The sequence below is a fragment of the Sapajus apella genome, unplaced genomic scaffold (assembly GCF_009761245.1).
Source record: "Sapajus apella isolate SASKATOON/1434 unplaced genomic scaffold, GSC_monkey_1.0 scaffold62, whole genome shotgun sequence".
In the NCBI taxonomy this organism is placed as follows: Eukaryota; Metazoa; Chordata; class Mammalia; order Primates; family Cebidae; genus Sapajus; species Sapajus apella.
Genome location: NW_022437002.1, coordinates 10,964,486 through 10,982,922, shown reverse-complemented (window position 1 = coordinate 10,982,922; position 18,437 = coordinate 10,964,486). Strand labels below are relative to the sequence as shown.

At 45.2% G+C, this 18,437-nt stretch overlaps 1 protein-coding gene and 1 long non-coding RNA gene across 2 annotated transcripts in view; one reads left to right on the top strand and one right to left on the bottom strand.

The window, feature by feature from the left end:
* The window catches only part of AKIRIN1 (akirin 1), a 13,097-nt gene extending 6,094 nt beyond the window's left edge, over window positions 1-7,003 (bottom strand). The window contains exons 1-2 of the mRNA XM_032247036.1: window positions 6,632-7,003; window positions 65-205 (exon numbers count right to left, since the gene is read on the bottom strand). Coding sequence (XP_032102927.1) covers window positions 65-205; window positions 6,632-6,851 — 361 coding nt within the window. The 5' untranslated portion in view covers window positions 6,852-7,003. The remainder of the gene's footprint in view (window positions 1-64; window positions 206-6,631) is intronic.
* The window catches only part of LOC116529328, a 20,479-nt gene continuing 3,489 nt past the window's right edge, over window positions 1,448-18,437 (top strand). The window contains exon 1 of the long non-coding RNA XR_004259461.1: window positions 1,448-1,519. This is a non-coding gene — a long non-coding RNA (uncharacterized LOC116529328). The remainder of the gene's footprint in view (window positions 1,520-18,437) is intronic.

Sequence of the window (18,437 nt, the reverse complement as noted above, 5' to 3'; positions counted from 1 at the left end):
ATTCGTCATTATAAGTACCATTTACAAATTCTTAAGTGGATTTTGCAGATTAAAGCAGGCTTACCTGGAGAGCTAGGTGCTGTGAGTGCTGAGGAGTGAGGTTGACTTTCCGAGGCACAAGCTTCACTCTGATTAAGAACAACTTCTAAATGTCTCCACCTCTGGTAACGACTATATTCTTGTTTTATGTTCTGAAAAATTTGCTCTAATAAAAAAGAAACAATCTTGAGCTTTTACTTTATCATCTCATTTCTTCAAACTTTCTTCAGAAGTGGGAATAGACAAAGATCTTCTGACTAGACTTTAGATACTCCCTTTGGCATGTAGGTCTCAATCTCTCCTTCCCCCCACATAAATAAGCAAAATGTTTATACTGTACAAAGCACTCCCCCGTGGCTTCAAAGACAGTATGTTCTATTGCCACTATTTCAACAATGCATAAAAGAACAGCTACTTTGGCATAAACCAGCCCGAGTTCCCTTTACTTCTTCTCCTGTGGCAATGAACACAAGATCTGCAGTTTGCTGGATGGTTAACTAGTACAATTTACAAAAAAAAAAAAAAAAAAAAAAAAAAAAAAAATCCTCCATTTACCTAACAGGGGCTATTTTTTATCTCCTTTAAATTTTACAATTTCACAAACTAGGGTATTAAGGGCTGAGTCTCACACTGCCCAAGGCCTTCTAACAAGGAAGCTCTTGTCCCATATGGGACTTTAAAAAAGCATCTCTGGAGCCGGAAGTGGTGGCAAGTGCCAGTAATCCCAGCTACTCTAGAGGCTGAGGTGGAGGATCCCTTGATCCCAGGAGACTAGCCTGAGCAACACGGCAAAATCCTGTCTCCAAAAAAACCCCCGGGGAAGCTTGGGTAATTTATCTTAAACAAAAAAAGAAACAAAAACTCTGGGAAAGAGGGCATCAGAAACCATTACTATGTTCACAGCGTGACACCGACCAGGGAAAGAACTGAGATTTAATAGAAGTGATGGTCAGGGTTTAGAAAAGAATTTTCTGATCCTAAGAGGCAACTCGGTGTGGGGGAATATTGAGTTAAGGTAATCACAAACCAAATTTGCTAACACTATTAAAGGGAGCCCAGGAAACACAAATTACTACACAAATTACACCTAGAAACAACAAAGAATCTGAAAGGATGTGGTTTTCAAGTTCTTTGTTTTTAACCTCCTCATTTAAAAAGAGAGAAAGCTGTAACCATCTCCCCCAACTCAAATTATTCAAGTGTATACTTTGTTATAACCATGTATTTTTTTTTAACGGTGGGAGGCATTAATAATGCCACTTTGATTCTCACTAGCTATGTGACTATAACCTTGAGAAGTCATTCAGGATCTGTACTTTTTCAATATAAACATCAAATACCTAACTGATAAGGTGGTAAAAATCAAAATCAAAGATAACAATAAAGTCGTAACAAGTGACAGTACAGGCCAGGAACTGACATGAATTCAAGTGGTTCCACACATAAACTCCCTAACTTTCAGCCTAAATACTGGAACAATGTATGATTAGCAATGCTTTAAGAGTGCTATGGGTCAGGGATGGTGGCTCATGCCTGAAATGCCAGCACTTTGGGAGGCCAAGGTGGGAAGATCACTTGAGCCCAGCCTGGGTAACATAACAAAACCCAGTCTTTTTTTAAAAAAAAAAAAAAAAAAAAAAAGGGGTCAGGCATGGTGGCTCCCGTCTGTAATCCCACACTTTGGGAGGCTGAGGCAGGTGGATCACCCGAGGTCAGGAGTTTGAGACTAGCCTAGCCAACATGGAAAAACCATCTTTACTAAAAATATAAATTAGCCGGGCGAGGTGGCATGTGCCTGTAATCCCAGCCACTCCAGAGGTTAAGGCAGGAAAATCGCTTGAACCCAGGGAAATGGAGGTTGCTGTGACCTGAGATTGTGCCATTGCACTCCAGGCTGGGAAACAGAGTAAGAAACCATCTAAAAAAAAAAAAAAAAAAAAAAAATAAAAAAAAGGGAGTGCTATGTAGTTCATATTTTAGATTCCTGAAATTTTCACTTTATTTTGAGTTGGAGTCTCACTTTGTTGCTCAGGCTGGAGTGCAATGGCACAATGTTGGCGGACTGCAACCCCCGCCTCGCGGGTTCAAGCAATTCTCCTGCCTCAGCCTCCCACGTAGCTGGGATTACAGGCACCCACCACCACACCCAGCTAATTTTTTGTATTTTTAGTAGAGACGGGGTTTCGCCATGTTGGCTAGGCTGGTCTTGAACTCCTGACCTCAGGTGATCCGCCTGCCTCAGCCTCCCAAAGTGCTGGGATTTATAGGCATGAGCCACCGAGCCCAGCCCCACTTCATTTTAAAATGTATTATTCCTCAAGCCAGGGTCAATACAAGGACAAGAACTGCAAAGACTTGAAACAAGAAAGAACAAGTATGAGGACAATGCTCAAGAGAACAGAAGGTCTTTGATAAACCTCTGCCTCCTGTATGACAATGTGAACAAATGGAAAGATACAATTTTGAGGGTGGTAGGACTAAGAAGTCTAAGAATCTAAACATGGTATCCAAGGGAGAAAAATAAGAAAGTAGACATGATTTTCTTTGGAAGAAGACCATATAAAACACATTTAAAAAAAAAAAAAAAAAAAAAAAGAAAAAGAAAATCCAGGCCAGGCGCAGTGGCTCACACCTGTAATCCCAGCACTTTTCGAGGCTGAGGCAGGTAGATCACATAGTCAGGAGATCCAGATCAGACTGGCTAACACAGTAAAACCCTGTCTCTACTAAAAATACTAAATAAATAAATAGAAATTAGCTGGGTGTGGTGGCAAGCACCTGTAGTCCCAGCTACTTGGGAGGCTGAGGCAGGAGAATCACTTGAACCCGGGAGGTGGAGGTTGCAATGAGCAGACTGCGCCACCACACTCCAGCCTGGGTGACAGAGCAAGACTCCATCTCGAAAAGAAAAAAGAAAGGAAGAAAATCCAAATTTCTTTTTAACAGTGGATAATTTTAATCCTTGCCTCCATTATTTGAGGTTGTGCTTCCAGATTATTTCAGGTTTAAGCCTATCCTACAAATTCTACGATGTTCCTTGCTACTACAAGCAAAAATTCAAACTCTCGAACATGGCATTCAATACTTTCCAAGATCTGGCCCCAATTCATTTTCCTGGTTGCATCTGGATTCCAGTACAATCCAGTCACATTACATTATTCTTTCCTTAAATTGTGGGTTTTATGGACTTTGCTCTCATGTTTCCCTGTGCTCTAAATGAGACTATGGCTCAAACTTTATCAAGATTCAGCTAGCCAGGCGCAGTGGCTCATGCCTGTATTCCCAGTACTTTGGGAAGTCGAGGCAGGTGGATCACCTGAGGTCAGGACTTTGAGACCAGTCTGACCAATATGATGAGACCTCCGTCTCTACTAAAAATACAAAAATTAGCTGGCTGTGGTGGCATGTGCCTGTAATCCCAGCTACTTGGGAAGCTGAGACAGGAGAATTGCTTGAACCTGGGAGGCAGAGGTTGCAGTGAGCTGAGATTATGCCACTGCACTCCAGCCTGGGCAACAAAAGTGAAATTCCATCTATTAAAAAAAAAAAAAAAAATTAGCCGAGCATGGTAGTGCACGCCTGTAATCCCAGCTAGTGGGGAGGCTGAAGCAGAAGAATCGCTTGAACCTGGGAGATGGAGGTTACAGTGAGCCAAGATCACACCACTACACTCCAGCCTGGGCAACAGAGTAACTCTGTCTCAAAACGAAAAAACCCAGACTCAGCTAAAAAGCTACCTCAAACCAGAAGTTACTCCCAGACTCTGAAGTCATAATCAGTTAACTGCTTTGCACATTATGTTTACAAATATTTCCTGCGATTATCAACCCCCTTCTTCCGTGCCTGGATGCCTGGTATCCACTTAGCACTCAATAAAGATTTAAGCAATAAATGGCTTAGTTTTACAGGACCTTTCCACAAAAATTACTATTCAAAATGAGCATACCTCATCTGAAATGCTTGAGACAGACGTTTTGGATTGTGGAATAGTTGCAGTATACTTACCAACTGAATGTCCCTTACTCTAAATCAGAAATGCTCCAATGAATAAGTATTTCCTTTGAGTGTCATATTACCACTCAATTTTTGGAACAGTTCAGACTTTGCGGCATTTCAGATTTCAGAAAAATTGTCCAGCTAATTTTTTAGAATTCTTTTGCGTAAACAGGGTCCCACTATGTTGCCCAAACTTGTCTCAAAACTCCTGGGCTCAAGCAATCCTCCTGCCTCAGCCTCCCACAGTGCTGGGATGGCAGGTGTGAGCCACCATGACTGGCTCACCACATTCTTTTTTATTTTTTTGTTGCCCACGCTGGCATACAATTACTTGATCTTGGCTCACTGCAACCTCCACCTCCCAGGTTAAAATATAAAGTAATTCGCCTGCTTCAGTCTCCCTAGTAGCTGGGATTACAGGTGTCCCAGCTCAGCTGAGTCCACCACACTCAGCTAATTTTTGTATTTTTAGTAGAGACTGGGTTTCAACATGTTGGCCAGGATGGTCTTGACCTCTTGACCTCAAGTGATCCACCTGTCTTGGCCTCCCAAAGTGCTGGGATTATAGGCATGAGCCACCAAAAACCACTTATTAAGCAGCTGTTGTAACATGAACTGCAAACGAATTAGCCTAGAGGGTACTGAAGAAATAAAACATTTACATTAAACCTATCACTTTACACTATTCAAAATACTTTTTATAACTATCTCGAGGGTTCCTCAACAAAAGATAGGGCAAGTATTAACTCCAACTTGCAGAAGTGAGACCCAAAAAGATTGAGACTATCTTTTTTTTTTTTTTTTTGGGGGGGGACGGAGTTTCGCTCTTGTTACCCAGGCTGGAGTGCAATGGCACGATCTCGGCTCACCGCAACCTCCACCTCCTGGGTTCAGGCAATTCTCCTGCCTCAGCCTCCTGAGTAGCTGGGATTACAGGCACGCACCACCATGCCCAGCTCATTTTTTGTATTTTTAGTTGAGACGGGGTTTCACCATGTTGACCAGGATGGTCTCGATCTCTTGACCTCGTGATCCACCCGCCTTGGCCTCCCAAAGTGCTGGGATTACAGGCTTGAGCCACCGCGCCCGGCCAGATTGAGACTATCTTTTTGCAGGAGCCAGGGAAGAACAAATCATCACTGGAAGCGGCCATCTATGGCACTTGCTTTTGAGGGCTCTTTAAAAACGACTTTTGCAAACATTATCTCATTCTGTACATAAGGTTATACAACATTGAGTGGCCAGGGAATTTAAAGTAGAATACAGGTTTTTATGGGCAGGTTCCTCAGGTAACGGATAAGAGACTTGAAGAAATTACTCTATTGGGATTAGCAAATAGAAGGGAAAAACATCATGATAAAGGCACAGAGTTGGGTCTCGGGGAAAGGGCAAAGGCACAGTTTGAAAAAAATGTATGAGACTGACTAGGTTAAGATATGATCACAGTTGATAGGTCCTTTGAATTCTAGGATAAAAAGGTGAACTCGAGTTAAGAATACAAAGTCTGGGAGAGCTCTGGCTGGCTGCAGGAATCTTGGTGTGAGGATGAAGGCCAGAAATTTGCATTGTGGATCAATACGCAGAGGAAGGAGGAAATGAAACCTGAAGGCACTGCTAACTGAAAAAGGGTGAAGAAAAATAATTTTTCGGTGAGCCCAAGGTTTTGCTTAAGCTTGAGGAATAGAAAAACACACAAAGAAATGACTTGACCAAATCCATTATTGAGACGCCCCCCCCATTTCCGGAAGTCCTTTAAAATCGCAGAATATTAATGCTGAGGCACCCTTCCTCCCCTCTACTGCTGTGCTGTGATGAGGTGTCTACTGTAACGCCAGTCCTTCCTTTTTCTTGGACAAAGTGGAATTCCTTACTGAAGGACAGTCCCTCTGTTAAGGACAGTTACATTCTTAGTTCTGTAGAACCTACGGACGTCGCAGAATTCTCAAATTCTAGCCAATGACCTACCGATTTCAAGCCATATATGGTACAAGGCAATAGCAATATGATAAAAGAACGTGGCCAGTCCTCTAGAAATGATCAGGTTGAAATCGGATTCCGCGACTCTCGACTCTGGCGGTGGCCTCTTAGTCCCTAAAGACTTCTGGAAATCAAGTCTCCCTACAAGCTACCGTCAGGCGCTGAACAGCACGCACTCGAGCCCCTTCCCGGTAACCCGCCACCACCCCCGCACCACCCTCCAGGCCAGGTTCGTGAGTAGAATCCCATTTTCCATGGCCCACTGGATCTGCAGGGTGGGTCGGTACAGGCCCGGGCAGCGGAGGCAGGAGGGGCTTCAGCGACAGGGAAGGCCCTGAGCGGCCAGGGGTATTCCCATTTTCCTCTTGGTGTCCACCCCTCCAGGCTCTCCTTCTCCAGGAAAACCGAAAACCAACCCTGTGGCCCCACTACCCCTCCCGGATGTCTCCCATCCCCGGAAGCAACCAGGCCCAGAGGCATCCCAGTTCCCTTTTCTCAAGGCAAAGAAGGATCCGTGGGTAAACTGGCTTGGTATTCCCAACCCTCCCGCCCCCGCCCCCCCCCCCCCCAAAAATGCCTGGGCCTGGCTTCCTGCCAAACCCGCAGCAGCGCAGGTTACCCGGAGTTGGAAGGCGCCGCTCGCTGCCGGGCGGGGCGGGCTGCTGCAGACTCGGCGGTGGGGTCTGCGTCTGAAACGGCGGCGGCGGCTCGGCGTCCGGGGGCCTGAGGCCCGGAGTGGGGCCGGGCAGAGGGGCGCAGCGCCGCCGCTTCGGGGAGCCGGGGCTCAGCAGCGCTGCCTCGAACTCCATAGGCCGCTTCAGCGTCGCCCCACACGCCATGCCGCTGAGGGGCCAGGGACCGGGAGCGGACGCGGCGTAAGTACGGCCCAAGATCCGGCTCCTCAGCGGGGCTCGCCAGCCAAGCCGGCTCCAATGGCGCCTCCAGCACCCGGCAGCAACGCTGGCCCCGCCTTCTGTGACGTCACGGGCGCTCGCCACCGCCCGGCAGAGGGGGGCAGGCCGGAAGAGGGCGGCTCTGCGAGGCTGGTCAGCGCCGGCCGGGCCCGCGGCGCCCCCTGCTGAGGAAATGGAACGGTCTGGGCGGAGAGCGTGGTCACCAAGCAACACCGGGAAGGCCCCCACCCCCACCCCCACCCCTCCCAGGGTCCCAGTCCTCCCCCCACCAGCTCTGGGGCCGTCGCGCCCGGGTGGCCCCTAAGGTTTTCGCACCTGCGCTGCGCACGCGTGGGGGAGGGGAAGCTTGAAGGGGCCTGATGAGGGTCCATGGGGGTCTGGTGATACCAAGAACCTCCTTCTAGGCCGCCCTTGTCCCCATGATAAAAGAGGGTGATTGTTAAAGGTCATCAAGGGCATTCCGCTGAGCCCTGGGAAGTCTGCACTTACATCAAGTATCAGAGGATGGGCTTTAGGAAGTCCATGAACCCCATGAAATTATTTGCAGATTTGTGGGGTGGGAGCGAGGGTGGGGGTGTTTGCGGGAGTATTTTTGAGATAGCTGACCCATCCCTTAAGCAGCTCCTCAAAGGGATCTGTTACTTGAAAAAGTCGAGAACACACACAGACACACACACACACACAGAGACACACAGCACCTACTGGCTTAAACCGTCTTAAGAATGGCTTCAGAGTGTTAAGAACTTCAACTGGTAGCTGATTTGCCATCCTTCCCATCTGACTTGGCAGCTCAGGTTCTTCCTCGTCTTTCTGAACTCTTCACAACAATACGAGCCGGAAAGTGCTTTTGATATTCTGGAAAAATAAATAGATAATGGGAGGGTTCTTCTTTCTGAAACTCCACGCGCCTGTATTTTTCTGGAGAGCAGTTCCGATGTTTTCAACAGATCATCAAAGGGGTCTGTGATCCAAAAAAGGTTAAAGCCTTTCTGTAACTTTTCATATCTATTATATATTGAATAATGACCATGATTCCTGGGATCTGTCTTCAACGTATCTCCAGGATTTTTCAGAACAGTCCGAATTTCAGATATTCACTTCTATTAGTGCATATAATGAGCTAATATGCGCTACAATAGATCAATGTGCTACAATATTTGGGTTGGAGAGTATGGGCATACTACCTCAGTCTCCATTCATTGTTCTTTCTTCTATTGCTTTTCTCTGGGTCCTCTTCAGTTACTACAAATTCTTTTTTTTCCCCCTTCTCCTTGTGGAACAGGGCTACCCCATAAGCAGTGTGCCCGGAGTAATCTCTACAAATTCTTTAAATATCATAACATAGGGCATGTATTTTTGCATTTATCTTTGTAAAACTGCAGAAATAATTCTAAAATCAGCATACCAAATGTTATCTCCTCTCTTGTCCATAAGAGCATAAAGAGGGTTTACAATAGGCTAGAAAACTAGAAATAGAATATTAGGGCCAGAGAAAAAGGAGATCACAATTATCCTGGAATTAAACATGACTGTCACCGAATTTGAAATGTAGTTCTCGTCTGGGCATGGTGGCTGACGCCTGTAATCCCAACACTTTGGAGGCTGAGGCAGGTGGATCACTTGAAGCTAGGAGTTTGAGACCAGCCTGGACAACACGGTAAAACCCTGTCTCTACTAAAAATGCAAAAACTAGCCGGGCATAGGGGTGCACACCTGTAATCACAGCTACGGGGGAGGTTTAGGGGGGAGAATCACTTGGACTCCCCACCTTGAGATTGTGCCACTGTACTCCAACTTGGGAGACAGAGTGAGATCCTGTCTCAAAAAAAAAAAAAAAAAAGTAGAAAGAGAAAGGAAGGAAGGAAGGAAGGAAGGAATGAAGGAAGGTAGGTAGTTCTCAGCTTCCTGGATGCTAGGGAAAAAATGAAAACACAGTCCATGTTGAATAGATTTTGTCATCTGAAAGGAATGAGTAAATCAGAAGAGACATCATAGATTTTTTTTTTTGTCTTGTATAACAAACTCTAAACGTAGTTTCTGATATGATTTTATTAGGAAACAGTGAATGATTTAATAAAGCAATTAGGAAGATTTTAATAACAAATACAAAAGGAAAATTCATATGTATACTTTCTGTTATGGCTAATGAAAGCCAAGGACATAGAAAGCAACCTAGTAATGTTTTTTGTTTGTTTGTTTTGAGACAGAGTTTTGCTCTGTCACCCAGGCTGAAGTGCAGTGGGGTGATCTCAGCTCACTGCAACCTCTGCCTCCAAGGTTCAAGCGATTCTCCTACCTCAGCCTTCCTAGTAGCTGGGATTACAGGTGGGTGCCACCATGCCCATCTAATCTTTGTATTTTCAGTAGAGACAGCGTTTCTAGAAATCCTGATCTCGAACTCCCGATCGCAAATGATCTGCCCTCCTTGGCCTCCCAAAGTGCTGGGAGTACAGGTGTGAACCACTGCGTCTGGCCTAGTGATGGTTATTTTTTAAGGGGCTTGTCTAATGTGGGCCAAATAAAATGCCTTCTTATGGTGTAAACAGGTCCTAAGTTAGGGCTTAGAAGGTTTGAAAAGTATGCCCCTTGGGTAGTCATTCTAAATAACAGTATTTTTGTGTTTTTTTTTTTAATTTTAGAGACAGAGTCTTACTCTGGTCATCCAGGCTGTAGTGTAGTGGTGCAACCATAACTCACTGCAGCCCTGAAAACTCCTGGGCTTAACCTCCCAAGTAGTTAGGACTCTGCAGTACCACACCTGGCTAATTTTTCAACTTTAAGTTAAATTTGCTAAATTTGTTGTAGAGACAGAGGTCTCATTATATTATCCGTGCTGGTCTCCATCTCCTGGCCTCCTGGGATTACAGGCATGAACCGCTGCGCCCAAGACTTCTATAAGCTAGGGTTTTACTAAGCTTTGATAGTCATTGTCTTCTCTGTGATCCTTTAAAACTTTTGAGTATGCCTTGTAATATTAGTGTTTTAAAAGAGGAAGTTGGCCAGCTGTGGTTGTTTACAGCTGTAATCCCAGCACTTTGCGGGGGCCAAGGTGGATGGATCACCTGAGGTCAAGAGTTTGAGACCAGCCTGGCCAACATGGTGAAAGCCTGTCTCTACTAAAAATATAAAAATTAGTCTGGCCTGTGGCACACACCTGTAGTCCCAGGTACTCAGGAGGCTGAGGCAGGAGAATCTCTTGAACCTAGGAGGCAGAGGTTGCAATGAACTGAGATCACACCGCTGCACTCCAGCCTGGGCAACAGAGCAAGACTCCTCAAAAATAAATAAATAAATAAATAAAAGAGGAAGTTATAATTTATGTATCTGATTATGCCTCAAAACAATAAATTCCTTGAGAATAATATCCAGGCCTCCTTCATCTGTGTTTTTCTACGCCCAATACAGTGTTTGAATGCATTAGGGGTAGGTGCAGCATATATACTGGTCAAAAGAAGAAATGGGACCAGGCATGATGGCTCACACCTATAATCCCAGAACTTTGGGAGGTCAAAGCAGGTGAATCACTTGAGGCCAGGAGTTTAAGACCAGCCTGGCCAACATGGTGAAACCCCATCTCTACTAAAAATACAAATATTAGTGGGCCTGGCGGTGCATGCCTCTAATCCCAGCTGCTCAGGAGGCTGAGGCATGAGACTTGCTGGAACCCAAGATGCAGAGGTTGCAGTGAGCTGAGATCATACCACTGCACTCCAGATTGGGCGACAAGCAAGTCTCTGTCTCTTTTTATTTTATTTTATTTTATTTTATTTTTAAGAGATGGGGTTTCACCATGTTGGCCAGGCTGGTCTTGAACTCCTGACCTCAGGTGATCCACCCACCTCGGCCTCCCAAAGTGCTAGGATTACAGGCATGAGCCACAGCGCCTGGCTGGCTCTGTCTCAAAAAAAAAAAAAAAAAAAAAGGCAATTATCTCAAGGTTGGTCTCTCTCTCTCTCTCTCTGAAAGCTGAGAGCCCACATTGCTGAGTGTGGGTGGATTCAAATGATTGAGAAACCAAACGAGTAGATGGTATATCCTATTATATGCTGCCGATGACAGATGCCTAACCATAAAGATGTCCTTCAGGGAGCTCTGAAATAGTCACTCAGTTTAGTATCTCCTTATGAGATCACCACAGTCCATGTTTGTTTTGCTTTGCATATCCAGGCCCTTGACCAGTTATACACAAACTCACACATACACACACATTGTTGAGTATCTTTTGTTTGCTAGGCATTGTACTATCTTAGTATCGTGGTTGAGGATACTATGGTATGAAAAGAGGGGCCCCTGCCTCCCTTCCTAGGGGCCTCGACTGTTAGAGATGACAGATGTTAATCAAATAATCACAACAACAAATGTGTAACTGCAAACAATGACGAGTACTATGAAGGAAAGGACAGGATGTGATTAAAGTCAGGAGTCCTACCCTGTCTTGGAGGGCAATGAAAACTTCCTTGAAGAAAGGACATTTGAGCTAAGAGCTGATGAATCAGTCGGAGTTAATTAAGCAACGAAAGGGCAGAGACAGCAGAGGGGACAGCACATATGAAGGCCTGTGATAGAAGAGGCCATAGTGTGAGGAATCAAAATACGTCTCCAGTGGCTGTGGTCCAGAGGATGAATTTGGAGAGTCAGGGAGAAAAAAACTAGTGAGGAAGGCAGAAGAAGGAGTTTAAATATGATCAGAAATTACATTTGAAGTTCCTGGCTGCTTCCTTGAAAACAGTTTGGAGGAGAACAGGGATGGATGAAAGAAATCAATAAAGAGCCGGGCGCGGTGGCTCACACCTGTAATCCCAGCACTTTGGGAGGCCGAGGCGGGTGGATCACGAGGTCAAGAGATCGAGACCATCCTGGTCAACATGGTGAAACCCCGTCTCTACTAAAAATACAAAAAATCAGCTGGGCATGGTGGCGCGTGCCTGTAATCCCAGCTACTCAGGAGGCTGAGGCAGGAGAATTGCCTGAACCCAGGAGGCGGAGGTTGCGGTGAGCAACCATTGCACTCCAGCCTGGGTAACAAGAGCGAAACTCCGTCTCAAAAAAAAAAAATCAATAAAGAGATTACTGTATCCGTCCAGATGCACCCCTTGCTGTATTAGTTTTGTAATATTACAGGAACCTCCCACTTCCAGGCACACAAAAATTCTTTCACATCCTCACTGAGGAGAGGGGGGTGTTTTTATGCTAGTTTACCTTATGAAAGCTCAGCAAGAGATCTGAGGCTTTGCCTATTTACTGGTGCCAGGGGTATTGGGATTGAAGGAAAGAAAGACACCATCTTCCAAAATCTTCCAGGATTCTTTGTCCCAAGTTTCCAAGGGAATTGTCTACATTTACCTTCTCCTTTTTTGTACCTCCCACTCACCACCCTGACCTACGTCTATCTGACCTGTGCCCTTCCCATTCCACTAAAACAAGTAAGGTCACTAACACTCTCCACGCCCACACTATGAGGAAAGTAGACGGAAATGAACAAAGTTTAGGCGATTAAATCAGCAGAACTTGGTGAGGATTAGGTATGGAGGTGAGGGAGGTGGACTAGGCTACCGGCTTTCCCAGCACTGTATTCTGAGAAAGTTTTCATTGCAAAATGATCAGACTGAGGAGGAAAGTAAGTTTTGTTTTGGACATGTTGTATTAGAGGTTCCTTTAAAGCCTCACTTGGGATTCTCAAGTGGAGCTATTTGTATAAATATGCGGGTCTGGAATTCAAGAGAGATCTGTATTGGTGAAAAAATTTCAGGTGAGTCATTGGTGGAAAAATGGTTCCTGAAGTTGTAGGGGCAGCTGGGATTGTCTAAGGTGGAAGTTCTTAGCCTTTCCTTGTGTGCCATACACCCCTTCTCTGAATGTTTTTAAGTGCATAAAATAAAATACATATGATTGCAGAGGAACAGAGCTATAATAAAATATGTATGTTTATATATTCATATATATTATATGTTTACCTAATTATATGTTTATGTATTAATATATGTTATATATAATAAATTTCAGATAGTACGTTAATATCCATTGGAGGCCAGGATTGGTGGCTCATACCTGTAATCCCAAGCACTTTGGAAGGCAAATCTCCTGAGGTCAGGAGTTCGAGATCAGCCTAGCCAACATGGTGAAACCCCGTCTCTACTAAAAATACAAAAATTAGCCGGGTGTGGTGTCACACGCCTGTAATCCCAGCTACTCCAGAGGCTGAAGCAGGATAATTGTTTGAACCTGAGAGGCAGAGTTTGCAGTGAGTTGACATTAAGCCACTGCACTCTAGCCTGGGTTACAGAGCAAGACTCTGTCTCAAAAAAAACAAAAAAAAGCCATTGGATATCTATTATATACTGATAGACTATGGAAATACATATATTTCTCGTTGTATATTGATAGACTCTCTGGAGATACATAATAAAACGGCTAAAACAAATAATTGAACTGGAAGAGACAGCTGTGCACAGTGGCTCATGCCTGCAATCCCAGCACTTTGGGAGGCCGAGGCAGGTGGATCACCTGAGGTCAGTGATCGAGACCAGCCTAGTCAACATGGTGAAACCACATCTTCACTTAAAATACAAAAATTAGCCCGAAGTGGTGGCACGCACCTGTAATCCCAGCTATGGGGAGACAAAGGCAGGAGAATCGCTTGAACCCGGGAGGTAGAGGTTGCAATGAGCTGAGATCATATCACTGCACTCCAGCCTGGAAAAAAAAAGGAAAAAGGAAAAATGCAAGAAAAAGGATACAGTGGCATCAGCAAGGTAAAATAAATAATCAACATAATAAAAATTGGCAGAACTAAAGTGTTATCAATTGGTGCTAAATGTAAATAAACAGAATTATCCCACTAAAAGAGATAGTCAAATTGAATTAAAAACAAACCCAGCTGGACACAGTGGCACACGCTTGTAATCCCAGCACTTTGGGAGGCAGAAGCAGGCAGACCACCAGGTCAGGCATTCAAGACCAGCCTGGCCAACATAGTGAAACCCTGTCTCTACTAAAAATACAAAAATTAGCCAGGCGTGGTGTCATGTGCCTGTAATCCCAGCTACTCTGGAGGTTAAGGCAGGAGAATGGCTTGAACCTGAGAGGCAGAGGTTGCAGTGAGCTGAGATTGCACCACTGCACTCCAACCTGGATGACAGAGCTAGATTCCCTCTCAAAACAAACAAACGACCCAACTATGTACTATATGCAAGAAACAGATTTAAAACACAGTGATAAAAAGAAAAAAACAGGCCGGGCGTGGTGGCTCAAGCCTGTAATCCCAGCACTTTGGGAGGCCGAGGCGGGTGGATCACGAGGTCAAGAGATCAAGACCATCCTGGTCAACATGGTGAAACCCCGTCTCTACTAAAATACAAAATATTAGCTGGGCATGGTGGCGCGTGCCTGTAATCCCAGCTACTCAGGAGGTTGAGGCAGGAGAATTGCCTGAACCCGGGAGGCGGAGGTTGCGGTGAGCCGAGATCGCGCCATTGCACTCCAGCCTGGGTAACAAGAGTGAAATTCCGTCTCAAAAAAAAAAAAAAAAAAAAAAAACAATGACGTTGGCAAGGCATACCTTGGAAATGCAAATAAGGGAAAAGGAGGAGAGGCAGTGTGAATATCAGGAGAAGCCTAAAGTAAAAGTACTAAATGGGATGATATGTAATAACAAAAGGCCTAATTTAAAGTTTTAATAATCATAATCCAAGCATCATGACAGCTAAATATATAAAACAAAAACCATGTGACTGGGCAAGGTGGCTCACACCTGTAATCGCAGCACTTTGGAAGGCGGAGGCCGGTGCATCACTTGAGGTCAGGAGTTCAAGACCAGGCTGGCCAACATAATGAAACCCTGTTACTGTGAGCCGAAATGGCGCCACTTCAATCCAGGCTGGGTGACAGAGTGATTCTGTCTCAAAAAAAAACAAAAAAAAACAAAACAACAATAACAAACTATTAGAAGGCAAAAAGAAAAAAAAATATATATGGCATGAAGTGCAGAAAACAAAAAGAAAGAAAAACAAAGAAAGAAAGCAAGGCAAGGAGAACTTGAGTTACAATTATACTGTGATTAAACTGATTTAATACTGATTAATAGGCAAAAAAAGAGGAATTGAGGAGCTGAATAAACAAAGTTGATTTAATAATCGTTTATGAGGCAGGGTGTGGTGGCTTACCACCTGGCCTGTAATCCCAGAACTTTGGGAGGCCAAGGCAGGCAGATCACCTGAGGTCAGAGTTTGAGACCAGCCTGGTCAACATGCTGAAACTCTGTCTCTACTAAAAATACAAAAATTAGCCTGGTGTGGTGATGTGTACCTGTAGTCCCAGTTATTCAGGAGGCTGAGGCAGGAGAATTGCTTGAATCCAGGAGGTGGAGATTGTAGTGAGCTAAGATCCTGCCATTGCACTCCAGCCTGGGCGACAGAGCAAAACTCTATCTCAAAAAAAAAAAAAGGAAGAAAGAAATTAAGAGAGGTGGGCTGCAGTGGCTCACACCTATAATCCCAACACTTTTGAGAAGTCAAGGCAGGAGGATTGCTTGAGCCCAGGACTTTCACACCAGCCTGGGCAACATACCCTGTCTTAAAGAAAAAAAAAAAAAGGCCAGGCGCGGTGGCTCAAGCCTGTAATCCCAGCACTTTGGGAGGCCGAGGCGGGTGGATCACGAGGTCAAGAGATCAAGACCATCCTGGTCAACATGGTGAAACCCCGTCTCTACTAAAAATACAAAAAATTAGCTGGGCATGGTGGTGCGTGCCTGTAATCCCAGCTACTCAGGAGGCTGGGGCAGGAGAATTGCCTGAACCCACGAGGCGGAGGTTGCGGTGAGCTGAGATCACGCCATTGCACTCCAGCCTGGGTAACATGAGTGAAACTCCCTCTCTAAAAAAAAAAAAAAAAAAAAAATCATTCTCAATAATATAAAATACCTAGGGCTTGGTATGGTGGAACTTCCTGTAGTCCCAGCTATTTAGGAAGCTGATGCAGGATTGTCTGAATATAAAAGCTCAAGGCCAAGGCCGGGTGCAGTGGCTCATGCTTGTAATCCAAGCACTTTGAAAGGCCGAGGCAGGTGGATCACCTAAGGTCAGGAGTTCAAGACTAGCCTGACCAACAGGGAGAAACCCTGTCTCTACTAAAAATACAAAATTAGCTGGGCGTGGTGGCACATGCCAGTAATCCCAGCTACTTGGGATGCTGAGGCAGGAGAATCTCTTGCACCTGGGAGGCGGAGGTTGCAGTGTGCTGAGATTGAGCCATTGCACTCCAGCCTGGGCAATAAGATCAAAACGCTGTCTCAAAAAAAAATTTTTTTTTAAATAACTTTTTTACCAGGCAGGGTGGCTAACACTTGTAATCCCAGCACTTTGAGGGGCACTAAGGCAAAAAGGTTGCTTGAGGCCAGGAGCTGGAGAACATCCTGAGCAACATAGCCAGATTCTGTCTCTACGATTTTTTTTTTTTTTTTTTTTTTTGAGAAAGAGTTTGGGTCTGTCGCCCAGGCTGGAGTGCAGTGTCGAGACCTTGGCTCATTGCAACCTGCCTCCTGGGCTCCAGCGATCCCCCTACCTCAGCCTCCCAAGTAGCTGGGACTACAGGCGCATACCACCACACCTGGCTGATTTTTGTATTTTTTGTAGAGATGATGTTTTGCCGTGTTGCCCAGGCTGGTCATGAACTCCTGGGCTCAAGTGATTCACCCACCTTGGCCTCCCAAAGTGTCAGGATTACAGGTGTGAGAAAAAAAATTAGTCAGGCATGGTGACACTCGCCTGTAGTCTCAGCTATTCAGAAGTCTGGGGTAGGAGGAAACCTTGAGCTCTGCAGTTTAAGGCTGCGGGGAGCCAAGATTGCACCACAGCGCTCCAGCCTGGGCGAGAGAGGGAGACCTTGTCTCTATAAAAAATTGTTTAAGATAAAAAATTTAAAAATCAGGCTGGGCGCGGTGGCTCACGCCTGTAATCTTAGCACTTTGAGAGGCCAAGGCAGATGGATCATGAGGTCAGGAGATCAAGTCCATCCTGGCTAACATGCTGAAACCTAATCTATACTAAAAATACAAAAAATTAGTCTATTGTGGTGGCACATACCTGTAGTCCCAGCTACTCAGGAGGCTAAGGTAGGAGTATCACTTGAACCTGGGAGACAGAGGTTGCAGTGAGCCGAGATCGCACCACTGCACTCCAGCCTGGGCGACAGAGCAAGACTCTCTAAAAAAAAATAATAATAATAAAATAAAAATCTTTTTTTTTGAGACAGAGTCTCACTGTGATACCCGGGCTGGCCTTGAACTTTTTTTTTTTTAGGCAGAGTTCTGCTCTTGTTGCCAGGCTGGAATGCAATGGCGTGATCTCGGTTCACTGAAACTTCTGTCTCCCAGGTTCAAGCGATTCTCCTGCCTCAGCCTCCTGAGTAGCTGGGATTACAGGCAGGTGCCATCACACTTGGCTAATTTTGTATTTTTGGTATAGATGGGGTTCCTCCATGTTAGTCAGGCTGGTCTCAAACTCTGGACCTCAGGTGATCCACACACCTTGGCCTCCTAAAGTACTGGGATTACAGGCATGAGCCACCAGGCTCTGCCATGTTTGTTTGTTTTTTTGAGATGGAGTCTCACTCTGTCACCCAAACTGGAGTGCAATGGTGTGATATTGGCTCATTGCAGTCTTCCCCTCCCAGGTTCAAGTGAGTCTCGTGCCTTAGCCTCTTGAGTAGCTGGGATGACAGGCTTGCGCCATGGTACCTGGCTAATTTATTTTCTTTTTAGAGATGGAGTCTCGCTCAGCTGCCCAGGCTGGAGTGCAATGGCAAATTCTTGGCTCTCTGCAACCTCCACCTTTCAGATTCAAGAGATTCTCCAGCCTCAGCTTCCCGAGTGGCTGGGATTACAGGTGCACACCACCATGTCCAACAAATTTTTTTGTATTTTTGGTAGAGATGGGGTTTCACCATGTTGGCTAGGTTGATCTCAAACTCCTGACCTCAAGTGATCTACCCGTCTCGGTCTCCCAAAGTGCTGGGATTACAGGCATGAGCCACCATACCCGGCCAGGCAGGCAGTTTTAAGAAATCATGAAAATAATCTTAAATCCATAAGGAAGAATTTATACCCTAGAATAAACTACGAAAGTATGAACATGGAGTACAGTGAAGGGGAACTACTTGCTTAACCAGATACCAGGACATTCATAAACCTACTTTAATCAAATTAGTATGATAATAGCATAGGAATAGAATAGTGGAGAAGAATAGAAAATCTAGGCCAGGCATGGTGGCTCACACCTGTAATCCCAGAACTTTGAGAGGCTGAGGCAGCGGATCACTAGGTCAGGAGTTTGAGACCAGCCTGGCCAGCATAGTGAAACCCCATCTCTACTAAAAATAGAAAAATTAGCCAGGCATGGTAGCGCGTGCCTGTAATCCTAGCTACTTGAGAGGCTGAGGCAGGAGAATTGCTTGACCCAGGGAGGTCAAAGTTGTAGTGAGCTGGGATCATGCCACTGCACTCCAGCCTGGGAAACA